Source organism: Gastrolobium bilobum, unplaced genomic scaffold (genome assembly GCF_033153095.1).
Source record: "Gastrolobium bilobum isolate Gb01-03AN ecotype WA unplaced genomic scaffold, APGP_CSIRO_Gbil_v1 utg11809, whole genome shotgun sequence".
In the NCBI taxonomy this organism is placed as follows: Eukaryota; Viridiplantae; Streptophyta; class Magnoliopsida; order Fabales; family Fabaceae; genus Gastrolobium; species Gastrolobium bilobum.
Window position 1 is genome coordinate 183,120 of NW_026897907.1, and position 15,023 is coordinate 198,142.

A 15,023-nucleotide genomic window follows, 5' to 3' on the forward strand; every position below is an offset into this window, starting at 1 on the left:
CGGAGAAATCCTTTACCCTTTAAAAATTCACTTTAATGAAATGTTTAATTTTCTTATTATACTCTCTCTTAGAAAATTATGTGTCATTTTTAGACTTTTTTAACTTAATGTCTCTTTTTTAAAATTTTAAGATTGATTTCTTTGAATTAATTATGTATATTATATGTATAATTTCCAATATTTTTTATTTAATTTTTTGCATTCTACTTAAATTAATTATATATTATTTATAATTCAAAAAAATCATAAATGTTTTTTATTGTATTTATATTTTTATATTTTACCTGAATTTGAAAAAAAAAAAAATATTCTTATAACACACAAGTTGCATTTTGATGCACATTAATAAGAAGCTAAGAAACAGCTAAAGCCAAAGAGCACAGGACAAGTTGCCAAAGACACAGCATAATTTTTTGTTCGATCTAGTATTTGACAAATCCTACTAGCTGTCTTTAGAAACTTCAATTGGTCAAAAAAAGAAGGTTAAGGTCATTATCTATTATCAGCCATGATTGACTTACTGTAAAAAATTATCATGAGAAAGCACCAGATTGGCTCACGGACTAGCTCCTTCCTTCCAATCAGACCAACGATGAATAAATAGATAACGATTCATGGTTTTCCAGGGAAACTGATCGTATAACTATATGAGTGGATAAGGAATTATTATCCTACTTGTTACTGTGTACGAAAAAGTAAATATAAAAAGTCATAGACTCATTGTGAGAAACCATAGAATTGAGAATTGAGAATTTAGAATTTAGAATAAACACCCATTAATTGAATTGGTATTTCATTCGAAAAAATAAATTAATGTTAATTTTTTAAGTATCAAATTAAATCACTTATATAATTAAAAAAACTAAATATCCTTTTTTAAAATCTAATTAATGTCAAATTCACTCCCCCCAACAAAATGTTATAGCAAGAACTGAGTGAAACTTCTGACTTTTCTTTATCGTAAGATGGTGGCAGTCATTGAGTACTACCCAACAATAGTGTGTTAAAAATTAATGGGAAAAAAGTATCTGTCATTATTGTAGACAATTTTATCTAATATTTATCGAAATGATATAATTTTAAAATTAAAAAATTAAAATGATAAAGATTATTATAATCTTAAAATAAATTAAAATTACAAACACACCATAATTTTTGCCATAAATGACATCATTTCGATAAACATTAAACAAATTTATCTAAAATAACTTTAGACAAGCGAAAGATAAGCAACGAAACACAAGCCAGAATCATCTGATCGCGGATCTTATGCAATCCTAACAACGCATTAAATATTCATCTGCAACTATATACAATATCCACAATTATGTGCAGACATTGTTCATGAGAATAAGAGTCTATAACGAGTTCAACAATGTAATATAAAACATAAACCTTCTAGCTGTATGAATTAAATGCAATGTGCCTTTGTAAGTCTCAAAATTGGGTTTGTCAAAATAACATAGCAGCCACAGGCAATTCACCCAATTGTTTGTTCCCTGCTGTTGCTGTTGCAGTTGACGGAGACAAGAATTTCTCACAGTTCTTAGCTCCAATTTGTGTAAACTCTCTAACAAGCATACCCACGTAAGCACCTAAGGAATTCTTAAAATGCTTTGAGCAGCTCTTGTCACCCTGATCAACATCCTGAACCCCACCTTTGACCAAACACCCAACTTGAGCACCATCCATGTATGATTTACATGCCACCAGAATATCATGAGCTCGGCTGCAGAAGTGCCCAACAACGAAGTCCTCAAAATTCTGAAACCAAAATTACCTGAATAGTCAATTTTTTAACCCAAAAAACATAAGACAGTTACACAGAAGTTATATATACTAAATAAACTCCTTGCACATTCTAGAACCTGTCTTGTTTATCATTCATGTGAGTTCATGGAGCTATCTGCTAAACTAACACTCCATTCATAACTGCAGTGAACATATCTCACCACAAATACAGAAACCCAAGGTGCAAAACTAAAGAGGAGGAAGAGGGATAAAATAACCTAGGGTGGCAAAAAATAGAAGGATGATAAGAAACAATTTGCATGTAGTTTTAATTGATTAGTGTATGCTCTTGAATTGATGCATATGTTGATGAATAAACATTTAACAATCAATTGTCCATGGTCTTCCACAATAAACTAATGCAATGCATGTAATATGGGCTTCCCTACATGATAAAATATTCTGATGGGCCACTGAAGTTTGTGTACGAGTGCAAGAGGGTAAGGAATAAGGCCCAAGCCAATCAGTCTAATTGCAATCAGCCCCACTATGAAGTAGCAACTGCCAACCGCCATAACAGAATTGGGACCGAGGGAGGGAATGAACGTGAGATTGTTACAAGGGAATATAAATGGCTGGCGTTGACTGGAGAAGGAGATGTGGGAGGAAAGGAGAGTGGGGAGTTGGTTATAGGGGGAGGCACAATGGGAGTGAAGGCATCTGAGAATTTATTAGTATCATAAGGAGTGGGAACTCTATGAGGATGGCTGATTTCCTTATAAGGGAGCTGGATTATGGAGTCTTTAATTTCTTTCTTGTTGCTTTAGCCATGATATTGTGTTTACTGTTCAATAGGGTCTGTACTTGCATATTGTTGATGGGTTGTTCTGTTTTTGTGGGTAATTATCTTAGTAGAAGCTTATCTGTAAGGGCTAGTCCCAATTTCCTGATCTTACTACAGATTCTCTTCTTCCAGTACCATCATATTCCAACAGGGTGCCTAAGTTGACGAGTATAAATTAAATCAAAGGATTTCAGCTAAAAGAAATGTTAATCCAGTAAAAATCAGAGTTTATCAAACAAAGGATGCACATGCATCATTAGTGATGATTTGTAATAGTAGTTAAATGTCTACAATCTAGGTTGTCAGTAGCGGCCCGTAGCGCCGCTAAACCGCTACCGTAGCGGGTAGCGGCGGTCGGCCGCTACAAACCGCGACGCTACGCGACATTGGCTGTAGCGGAAGGTAGCGGCATAGCGTAGCAGCAATACCTCTACCTGCTACACCCGCTACCCCGCTACACCACTCCCATGTTGGAATTTGATGGAGAATCCGAAGATGATGATGATTTTCTTTATTAGTTCACTTCTTGTACTTGGCTATTTGACAATTTTATTGTTCAGTTGTGTTTAATTTTGGATCCTTCCTTTATGTTCCTTGTATTTGACATTGATTGTGGAATTATGTGTTTGGGTATTGCCTTGTTTCTTGACTGTTAGTATAATATATGTGGAATTAATACTTCACCGTAGCGGTAATACCGCTACCCGCTACACCGCTATACCATTTCGGGGTCGGCCGCTACTGGCCGCTAACTGCTATTGACAACTATGTCTACAATACACAAAAGTATCAACATCTTTGTAAAGCCTAAACGCAACAAAGCATAGAGACAAGTGCTTGACTGAAGGAAGGCATGTATTTCATGCCAAATAAATATTCTATACCAAGGCACACCAAGTCTTATTTCTCTCTCAATAACTAATCTTCTTGTACAAAAGAATAAAAAAAAAACACCACTATCTATTAAACCCCGACTAGCAAGGGTGGGGTGAGGGCAATTCTTGCACGCAACTTTACCCTTGCATATTTGCAAATAGATTATTTCTCGGATTCGAACTCATAACTTTTCAGTCACAAAGGAATAGCTTTCCCATTAGTCTAGACTCGCCCTCTTCAAAAAAAAATCCACTTAACTTGGAGAAAGCAACAAACTGTATTAACAAAAGTTGGGGGAAGATCGAGTATCTTTCGCCAATTCTTAAAGTATCTTGATTAATGCATCTAAATCATATGGAGTTATGGACAATGGTCAATGGTAAGATCTCAACTATTCGCTAATGAAAGTATATATAATTTCAATATACTTTAGAAAGGACTGAATCGAAATACTCAAAATTGTTTGCCTATATTTGCTCAGTCTATTGTTCTAACGTGTTATATTTGTTTCCTAAATTGGCTCATACAGTGTTTATCATTTTTTTCCTCCGCTTTCTCTTCATAGCTTGCCAAAAGGCACAACAGGAGCATTCCTAGACATCATTTCCTTGAGGCGCTATGACCAAACATGACATAGCACACTTCTTAAAACAATATATCTTGTTTGAGATATAAAAAATTGAACCAAGAGATAGTTCTGGAATCAAACCTTAGGAGGCCTTCTTATTAGATACACCATTGTCTTCAATGATAGGATGAATGTGTCCTCATTATACTGCAGAGATCTCATTTCACCATCAGCTGAACCACTCAGACGTGCATATCCAGGCTCGTTAAAGTAAGGCTTTGTATTCAAGATCAGCCCTTGTATAGAGACTAGAACCTGTAAAATTGTTGAAACACCTGGGAGCCACTTCTCATTCTTATTGCCAGACCAGGTGTTAAGTAGACTAAGGCATACTTTGCCACAATTATATAAATTAGGGTTGAGCCGAAGTCCACCAGAGTGGTAGTGGACTTGCTGCATTGAAAAATGACCCTTGAGTCAGACTTGAAATTAAAGAGTGAACATGAAAATAATGTAAGTTGGATACAGTATCATCAATCACATACTGGTGGTACATTGGGATAGCCACTGGGAAAGAACACATCAAAAAAGAAAAGACCATCATGATAAGGAGTTCCCTCTGCTCCAATAATCACAGCCCTCAAAAGATCTATTCTTGATTCATAAATTCTGACAAATATTGAATCTGATGGAGACAAAAAAGAAATGTCAAAGAAACAGCAAGAAATTGGGCAAAACCCAGTAGCAGGCCACATTATGATATTCAAAACACAATTTACAGCTATTTTTAATTTCCAGTTTTAGAACAAGAATCTGGACTCCACCAAGGGAAAGAATTATTTTAGTACTGCTTCATAAAGATACATACTAGAAAACAGAGCCATGCCAATGGCCTTTGAGTCCAACAAGCACTCCCTTAGCATATAAATAACAATCATGAGATAATCACAGAGTACAGATCCATCATCTTGAAAATAGAAATCAAATATGAAAAGTGATATAATAAGGAAAATATAACCGCCAATTTGTAAGAGGAATACTAAACAAATAATCACCTGGTAAATCCTTCTCCAACAACTTCCACTCTTCCTGGATTCTTTTAGCCCAATTCTTTGAATGCTGTTTAGGAAATAAATTGATGATGAACCTAAATAATTAAGATTAAAACTGAAACAAAATGCATTACAAAAAAGGCTACCTGCTTCATGGCACGATTAGCGTGAACAAAGAAATGGTCTGAAGTGTCTTCAATGGTGTCAAATTGTTTAAAATTTTGAAATTTCCTCAGAATTTCATCTCTGACTTCATCAGAGATAGTCACAACAGTAGTATCAGCAGTTGTTCCATTATTTCCATCTCTCGCAGCCCAAGTATTATCAAACACTTGCTCGGGATGAAGAGGAACAAATGGATTATAAAAACTTGAATTAGCTGCATAATTAGTAAATGGCTTAACATGAAAGCTATTCTTCATCCACCAAGGATTCATTAATTCAGTTCCCGGAGAATAAAATGATCCATCTACATGTCCAACGAAATTTGAATGATATGAACTGCTACTTCCGGCTGCCTTCTTCATACTTTCAGATTGTCCCCAATATGGTGGCTCACCTCCATTAGTCAGCTTCATGGCCTCTGAATTGTCTACAAAGCCATTGTTAGATGAAGCACCAAAAGCATTAAGCTTAATTTTACTCTCAGAGTCAGAAGGGTCCAAAGACCAATTAGGTTTCAATGTCTCCTGGCCTAATGCCAATTTTAATTGACGCCTCCTGCTCTGTGAGGCATCTGATTTCTTCAGACCAGGGATAGTTTGAGAAAATAACTGAGGAGAAGATAACTCTATTCCAGAAGGGTGACCAATAGCATCCATTTTGATTTGCAAATTAGAATTACCAGCTGAAGGTCCTTGAATTTCTGGGATAGTAGGCTCCAATGACCATGAAGGCTGAGATGAGTATACCACATTAGAATTTTTAGCATCGGACTGGGTATGACACAAAGGATACAATGAACTACTTCCAGTCTTCTTCAAATCTAGACCATATTCTGCCAACCAAGGAATGGGTGCCTCAATTCCAGGAGGTATGTTGACATTATCAAAATGTGCCTCTAGTAAAGCATAATTATCTACATCCATATAATCTTCCAAAAAAAGACCAGAGTAGTCATCATCATCAAATGATTGGTCAGAACCATGACCATCAACATTGCTCAAATTATGCGATACTGAAGTATAACCACTGGAGGATATGACCTCGCTACCTGGTCCGGATTTGTCCAAAACAGACTGACAAAATATATCATCAAACACTCCCTGAAAAAAAATTTGAACCAGAATGTTACATTCTCTTTTTATGTTCGAAAAGATAACATCGATCAGCTGCAAGAAATAACAAAACCTATTCACAAACCATTAGTTGATGGTCACCATAACCGTCATGAATGGATTCAATTGTCTTCCCCTTGTTACTTGTGCCAACTTTTTCACCAATTAGTACTAAATCCGCAGTGTTATCATTGTCGTTGATGTCAATCACATCATGCAAAATGGCCTATAAAAGTAAAATACGATTAATATATGAGTAAGGAAAAGATAGTCTCACAGAGACAGTGCAGAATCTTAGAGAAACAAGTAAGCAGAGCAAATTAGATCAAATAGAACAACTGTGCTTTTGAAATGAATGTCAAGGACATAATGATGTAATCTAATCAACAGTAAAGCAGTCAATTCGAATATCTCCAAGTCAAAAATAGGAAAGAAAGCAGCAATGTAAATAAGTCAAACAGATATATTATTGCCCAGAGAAAACAGACAGTGTAACAATGTTAGAGAATAATATAAACCATTAAAAAGCCCTCACCCACTAGCTTAAGCTTTTGGGTTGAATTGGTTTCTTCACATGGTATCAGAGCCTCGTGTCCCGGGTTCGATCCTCATCGCCCCCACTTTCTCTTGTGGAATTTTCTTAGCACAGGTAAGTGGGCCTGTGCATTGTCCACCCTTTAAGCCCAGTGGGCTCTCGTGTGAGGGGGCGTGTTAGAGAATAATATAAACCACTAAAAAGCCCTCACCCACTAGCTTAAGCTTTTGGGTTGAATTGGTTTCTTTAAAAACAGCAAATTAGGGCAACTAATATTCAGGGGGGGGGGGGGGGGGGGGGGGGGGGAACAAAAGAAACAGAATACAGCTAACCAACCAATGAAAATTGCTTGACCCTAATCAACTAGGTTGAGACTACATCATGGTACATTTCATCTGCAACTGACTTGCACATAATAGCACACAAAAGTGGCCTTGACTGGTCATAACATGTCATCATAACAACAACTCAATGGCCTATCACAATCAGAGGACGAAAATCACCCTATGTATGATGGGGAAATAGTAGAGAAACATCCAATTGATCATTAAGGAGCATAGACAACTGGGAAATGCTGATAAAAGACCCAGCATCTCTCTGCAAAGTTGAACAAGCAAATCAGTTCTCCTAACTTACTCAAGAACACAAAACATTCTGATAGGATCCCTTAATTATTTGGAATAGAAACAACAACAGAACACAATAATGTTGGCATTGAATCAGAAAACTTGTATTTTAGATATAATGAATTGAGGAGGGATATTCTCACTACCAAAATTTTCCACTACCAACTTACTACCTATCTAATCACCATTAGATTAACATTTTCTCTCTCTTCAAAAACTTTTTAACATTCTCTCTCTTTGATCCAATGGTGATGTGATAGGTAGTAAGCTAGTAGTAAGAATTTTTGGTAGTCAGAATATCCTCACTCTAATGAATTATAGGGAAAACAACCGAAAGTTGCAGAAAAGTAAAAAAAACAGATAATGAGGAGTAGTTCGAGAGACTCCACACTCTCCCAAATTCCAATTCCAGAATGTGCTATCCGATACCCTCCCTTCAACACCAAGCTTTGTATTTAACTAACTGCTTCCAGCTCAGCATTTTGTTGGGGGGGCAATATGGGAGTTTACCCTAACCCAAACTCTTTTATTTCTATCTCCTTTGTATATTTTATTGGGTTGGACCGTATCAATACTTACCCCAAAACTTTCACCTTGTCCTCAAGGTGAATGGTTAACTAGCAAAAACATTCTCCGGGGACCAACTTATACATGGAGCACAGCAACATCCCCCAGGATCCCATTGCCCTTCTTCAATCCTCACAAACAGTTTTATAAGATGTCTTGCAGCAACAGAAAAAGCACAAGAATAAAATTCAGACAAGGATATAGTAGCATTGTGCATGGCCGCTCCTCCAACAAGCTTGGCAGCAGACATCCCATTATCACTTGTCTTGGAATAAATGGCACACCTCCTTAATTGTTTTCCAATGGCATATGCAGCTACGGTCATTTCAATTAAAAATTGAGCTAAGGCAACAAAATCTTTAAAGGTTCCGAAAATATATCCACCCATCTTAAGACGAACACCCTCCCCATTGGCAGCAGCTTGTGGAAAATTTGGGTATTCCTCCTTGCAAGCTTCAAGAAATGGTGGGAGGTAAGAATCATAAGCTTCACCATAATGCTCAACCATATTAACAAATACATCCCTTGCAATTCTCCTTTCCCTAGAGGTTATAGTCATTGCACCAATATCAAGCAAAATGAGTAGTGGGTGGCGCTTAGTTATATATACTTATTAATCTCGGATAACGGCACGTGCGGCCGACCCTCCAAACTGCTATAGCGTGTAGCGCTACAACGCTACTATGCAAAGTGTACCTAAGTGATACACTAAATTGTACTCCATAAATATAAAACTTAAAAAATGAAAATGTGACAAAAAACAAATTTGAAGGATGTCAAACTCAAACATAAATGATTTCAAACATTAAAATTCAAATCATAAGCAAATTGGAGGAACTAAAGTCTCAAATAATGTAACACAACAAAATAAAGTGGCAAAAACTTCAAACTGTCACTTAAGTGAGATGTCAAAATCAATTATCAAAAAACTTACAGAATGTAGATAAAAGTTAAAACAGAAAATTAAAAGTCTAACAAAAAAAAAACATAAATATAAAACATAAATGTAATAACAAAAATAATCAGAGAAAAAATAATTGAATAATAAAAAAGAGAAAAAAATTGAAACTTAATACAAAAAAGAAAAAAAGAAAAAAGAAAACAAATGCAGTTGCTGTAAAATAAAAACAAAAACAAAACATAATAGAAAACTAACCAGTTTTGCTCAACAAAGTCGAATGATTTGGGAGAAGGAGGAGAGGAGGATTTTGAATGTATGGAAAAATTAGAATTATGGGTGATTTTTTAGAGTATGTGATGATTTAGATTTAATTTATAGAAAAATTTGATTCAGTTTTGATCTCATATCTGATTGTCTATTATCGTGTCTAATTGTCTAAGTTTTGATCTCATCTGATTGTCTAATTGATTAATGAGGGTAAATTTATTTTTTTTACTGTTTTACCTCTCTTAAAATAAAAGAGATTTAAAATATTACTTTTTACTTTTACCTCTTTTAAAATGTATGAGATTTAAAAAAATTTACTTTTACTTTTTACTTTTACCTTAGATGAATCAGATAGCATTAAGAGGGTAAAAGTTAAAAAAGTCCCTGACCTTTCTTTTTCCCTGCGTTCTTCTTCCTCGATAGTTTTCTTAGGGTTACTGTAGCTGCGCATTCAGGCGCAATTCAAGCGCTATTTCGCCGCTATAGCGGCCGCAACAGCCGCTACACTTCAGCCTACTGTAGCGGCGCAGTCTGTGGCGGATAGCCACCGCACCGCACCGCAACTCCGGGAAAGCGCGCTAAAGCAGCGCTATTAATAACTATTTATATGTTTGAACAATCCCTTCTCTCTTGCCTTCATCAGTCTACAGGCATTTGCTTTTGTACTGAAGAGAAAAAAATTCTCCTCACTAATATCCACCCTGATTTCAACATTGGTTCTATCTAAAGTACCTATAAGGCATCCATTCAAAGCAAATATCATGTGGCTTGCGCCACTTACTTCCATGCCTGCAATGCTAAAATATATAAAGTTGAATTTTAGATCAACCCTGAGGGTAGAAACAAGTAGCATATAGGTATCACCTCTCAAACTATCGAGAAAGTCATAACCAGTAGTTTGAACAATGCACAATCCTAATTCATTTTGCAAGACAAAAAATCTGTCCCAATATCAAAAGCATAATCCCAAAACACTAGTCCCTTACACTTGCTACGTTCCCAACTCAAACTGAGAAAAGATAAGTTTGCAAAGATCTTACCGGAATCACTAATATCAATAGCATATTCTGAACAGTGCGCTTATTTTTCACAAAAATAGAGATAGGATAGGATTGATCTTTGTTTCCATCGTTCTCCTCCTCCGGTATCAGCAAATAGAACAAACGAAACTTACATCAGTGATTTGGGTTCCACCCATCATCGACATTGAAGAATAATTCATTCTGCGACTTCTTCTGAACCTCCTCCTTCGAAAATAGCCACCCACCGCCCCTAAATCCATGGTTGCCATTGTCTCCTGTTATTCTAAGGTTTTACAGTCTCCTTGCTTGCGGTAGCACTAGGGACGCTAGGAAGGAGATCGTTTTCTTTTGAGGCTTCTTACAAAATTGGTAACCCATTATTCTCGACTTAATGGAAGCGGGTCATCTTGACCCCCATTAATCTGATTGGGCTGGGCTAATTTGCACATTGCGTCTGTAACATGATCCAACATCTGCAATTCCTTTCCTGACCTAGGTAGCCACTACTAAGTTGCAATCAGTTCTTACAACTTCTTCTCATGATCGCGTGAAGACGTGTCCTTCCCTTTGTGAATGAACAAATCCGACAGCCCTGGTAACGGGTCAATTACCACCACCGAAGACTATTGTGTCGCCTTTCCCCAATCCTCTCTCATCCATAGCTTCCTTCTCATCATTTTTTTTTTGTCTAACCTTGACCGCTTTCTCTTTCAGCATCTTTTTTTCTGGTTTTGGAAGCAATTGTATAGCTTCTTCCATCAAAATCAGCCTCGCTCTAGCCGATATATCTTCACCATCATCCTCCTTCTCCCGTTTCGATATATCCTTCTTCTCTATCACGAAGTTCCCTTCCCTGTCCATTTTTGAATTCAAACAACGCCTCTCTTCCTCTTCGTCACAGAGAAATAAATCTGGATCGTATTCTAGCTGAAATTCCTTTAACATCGCCTTTGAGAAATCCCACCAACTTGCCTTCGAATTCGACCCCCTCCAAAAAAGGTACCAAATGCGATCGTATCCTTTCAGTCCCTTCGCAACTTCTGAAATTTTCTTAGTTTCTGGCATTTATTTCACCTTAAAGTATTGCTCCATTTGGATCTGCCATCCATATGCTTCCACTCCATCAAATACTAGAATCATCTTGAAATTGAATACCAAAGCTCCCGAATCGAGAGCTCTAATACCAATTGATAGGATCCCTTAATTATTAGGAATAGAAACAACAACAGAACACAATAATGTTGGCATTGAATCAAAAAACTTGTATTTTTTTGGATAAACTACAAGTTTCCTCCATGGGAGGCAATTCTGTTCGGGCAGGTCCAGGATCAAGGCTTTAAACCCCTCCAAAAGATGGTATTGGGGAGGATCGAATGCATGCTCACACCCCCACCTGCTCAGCTCTCATGCACCAAGTGAGCTACCATCATTTGCAGAAAAGTAAAAAAAAAACAGATAATGAGGAGCTATAATGAACCGACACTTCAAAAAGCCTGACGAGCCGTGTCTGACACTTCCCAACACTCCCCAACACTCCAACAGGCGTTGCAAAGACTCAAATGAGGGTTCAAAGGTTGCGTTTTTAGTTCTACTATTAGTTTCGTTGGATTACGATTACTATTTTATTGAGTTTCATATAAATATTTGTGATATCTTATATTTCTTAGCAATATTGATGGATAGTTTAGCTTCATTTTTTTGTTAAACTATTGAATATTAAATATAATATACCCTGCATAAATTAAAAATATTATTTAATATCAAAATGTGTCCTAACAGGACGAAATCTAACATTTTTAGAATTAACGTGTCATAGTGTCGTGTTGTATCCCGTGACTGTATCGGTGCAACATAGATGAGGAGTAGTTTGAGAGACTCCACACTCTCCCAAATTCCAATTCCAGAATGGGCTATCCAATACCCTCCCTTCAGCACCAAGCTTGTATTTAACTAACGGCTTCCAGCTCAGCATATTGTTGGGGGACAATATGGGAATTTACCCTAACCCAAACTCTTTTATTTCTATCTCCTTTGTATATTTTCTTGGGTTGGATGACCGTATCACATTCCCAAGAAAAACAAGAACCAGAAAGAAAAAACATGTCAAAATCACAACACTATGAATTTGAAGATCCTGCACTACCCTAAAAGGCTGCATGTCTAAATTTCTATGATGAATGAATTTCTTGGTAGAATAAGTATTCAACAAACTCTTCTATTACTGATATTAGCAAGTCTAAAGCAGTTTCTCGTCTTTTATTGGACAGAAAATTTTATCAGTTAAGGATGAGAAGAAATTTTTTGGAAGAGATTGAGAAGAAATTTTTTGGAAGAGATTGAGAAGAATTCAAGAGTATTTGTATATTTAAAAGAACAAAAACAAAAACAAAACTTTCGAAATTCAAAATAACAAGGTCACCCTTCACGAAATTCATCTATTATCTAGACACAACCCTTTGACGTGGTTAATTTGCAGTGTCCTATAAATCATCCTAGAAGATCCTAAGAAACAAATCCAGCCATAAACATCATTTCCCTTCCAACAAAGCATAATAACAATCTTACTCTCCCTCTTAATCAATCATATCAGCAAAAGCTTGTCCAAGGTCTGTAGACAAAAATGTATTCACCCGCAATTCAACATGTCAGGGCACATATTCCCACTAATAGTACAACTGGAAAATAAACAACTACACCATTAATAATAGCAATCAGGAGACATCTATTAGGAGATAAAGATTTCCATGACCTCATTATCCATAATAAATCAGTAGCGTTAAGTTTACTGATTATTACAAATTGAAAATAAGTCAAATTTAAATACAAAGACAGCCTTCCATATAACAATACCAAAAGGGATTAAAAAGAATAAAAAAGAAAAAGAAAAATGCTAGACAGCAAGCAAATTTATGGCGGAATTTTTTATAAAATAATTTGGCATGCTTTTTGAGTCTTGGATGGGTGAATAGTCCCAACCCAACCACTTTATTACATCCAGAAATAGCATAATTGTGTAAAAATTCTTGCTATTTTTTTCTGGCTGTGTAGCTCCAACAATATAATTATAAAAAGAAAAAAGATTTGATCATGACTACAGTGATATCCTATGTAAACTGAAGTCCCCGTCAATGTATCAAAAAGTCCCTAAACTTCAACTATTATTGGAAACATAACAACAGTGTAAGCATCAGTGAAAACCCAAAATTAATATGTGAAAAACGATATAAAAATAAATCACAAACAAAGCGAAAAAAGCTGAGCAGTTTCCAAAGTAAAATCACCAAGAGTTTACAATGTTGCAGTCAAAACGTTTTCGCCTCACTAAATGCTACCAATTTCAAACCGTCTCGAACAACAAAAGGCTAGATAGCAAAGCTCATAGCACGCAAAAGCAAGAAACATCAGAGTCCACGAAATGCATGCGATGACAAGATCATCAGAAGCCACAACTTTAAAGCAAAACGGATAAACGGGTCAACTGAAAACCCAATTGATCGGCCAAAAAAAAAAACGATCATTTCCAAAACCCCAGATTTTAAAAAATAAAATAAAATAAAATAAGAACTTGGCATAGAAAATAAAATACAAACCAATTCTTTGTAAGGAAAATAAAATAAAATTAGAGAAACAAATCGAATAACAAAAGATACCTCTTTCTGCTTCATCAAATTGGAAGGGTTTCGAGTTGGGGGTGGAATCTCGATCACGTCAGGGTCCAAGAAGCGATGAGAACTGCTACCAGAATGTACACTCATCCTGTCACACAGTAAGAGAGAGAGAGAGAGAAAGAGAGTGAGTTTTCATGCAGGGTTCACCGCGATTGAAGGGAAAGAAAGTGAGAGAGAGAGAGAGAAAAAAAAAAAAAAAAAAATGAGAGAAATAATTACTGTGAATTCCGAAATGAATGATTGAGCAACGGTGGCGGCTCGATCGATCGGCTCATGGCGAATGTGAAAGGACAGCTCGGAACTCTAATTAGCCGCTGAAAGGTTCACAAAGGCGAATCAGGAGAAAACCTTGCGTTTGGGGAGAGAGAAAACGAGAGAAAATAAGAGAAAATGAGAGAAAGAGAAAAGAGTGAGTAAATATGAGATGAACGAAGACGAAGAAGGAGAAAGGTTCTCTATCATATGGGGTTCGCGCCTTGTTATGGAGATCAACATGTATTGCGACGACACCGTGTGTTCCTCATTTCCTTTATAGCAAAAGGACACGCTTTTTCAGTAATTTACGACTCTGCCACTATAGTTCACATGAGTCAGTGAGTTTGTGTTTGTTTGGCACTGTTCCTCTGCGCTCGGTCGAACAAAATCCTATTTAATTAAGAGAAGACACTTAAAACTTTAAATAACAATCATTTTAAGATAAAGATAGACACAGAATAAATTTTTTATTTAAATTTTAAATTAAAAAAAACCACTCATTTTCTCTCTCGTATGATTTCCGTTTTCTGTGTCTATCTCTCTCCTAAAATGACATAATTTATGTCATTTAAGATGACAAACACTAAGCTCTTTAATTAATGGGAAATTAATGGAAATAGGATTTATTATTTTAAATAACATAACATTGTGATATTTTTAATGAAACTATGTTTCTTGACGCGTTTTTGATATTTTTTATAATGTTAGAAAAAAAGAAAGTAGAGGAGAGAGAATGCAAAAACACACCAAAACAACGTAGTTTTGTTAAAATTGACATAAAGTTATATCATTTAAAATAATAAATATTTTTTCCAAAAATACACTAAAACGAAG

The 15,023-nt window shown here is 36.0% G+C and overlaps 1 protein-coding gene across 1 annotated transcript; it reads right to left on the minus strand.

Annotated features, from left to right (window-relative positions):
* Nucleotides 1-1,249: 1,249 nt before the first annotated feature.
* On the minus strand, nucleotides 1,250-14,375 carry LOC133311331 (probable ubiquitin-conjugating enzyme E2 25). Its single transcript, XM_061512355.1, has 8 exons — nucleotides 14,154-14,375; nucleotides 13,917-14,022; nucleotides 6,434-6,574; nucleotides 5,218-6,336; nucleotides 5,075-5,138; nucleotides 4,565-4,704; nucleotides 4,161-4,472; nucleotides 1,250-1,764 (listed from the first exon to the last, which is right to left on the minus strand). Exons 1-8 carry the CDS (start codon nucleotides 14,207-14,209, stop codon nucleotides 1,453-1,455), a joined length of 2,250 nt encoding a protein of 749 aa, XP_061368339.1. The 5' UTR covers nucleotides 14,210-14,375; the 3' UTR covers nucleotides 1,250-1,452.
* Between the last annotated feature and the right edge of the window lie 648 nt (nucleotides 14,376-15,023).

Coding starts and splice junctions, on each gene's coding strand:
- LOC133311331 (XM_061512355.1), bottom strand. CDS start 14,209: ATGAGCCGATCGATCGAGCCGCCACCGTTGCTCAATCATTCATTTCGG. Junction 14,023..14,153: donor CATTCATTTCGGAATTCACA/GTAATTATTTCT, acceptor ACTGTGTGACAG/GATGAGTGTACATTCTGGTA. Junction 4,473..4,564: donor GCTATCCCAATGTACCACCA/GTATGTGATTGA, acceptor TTTTCAATGCAG/CAAGTCCACTACCACTCTGG.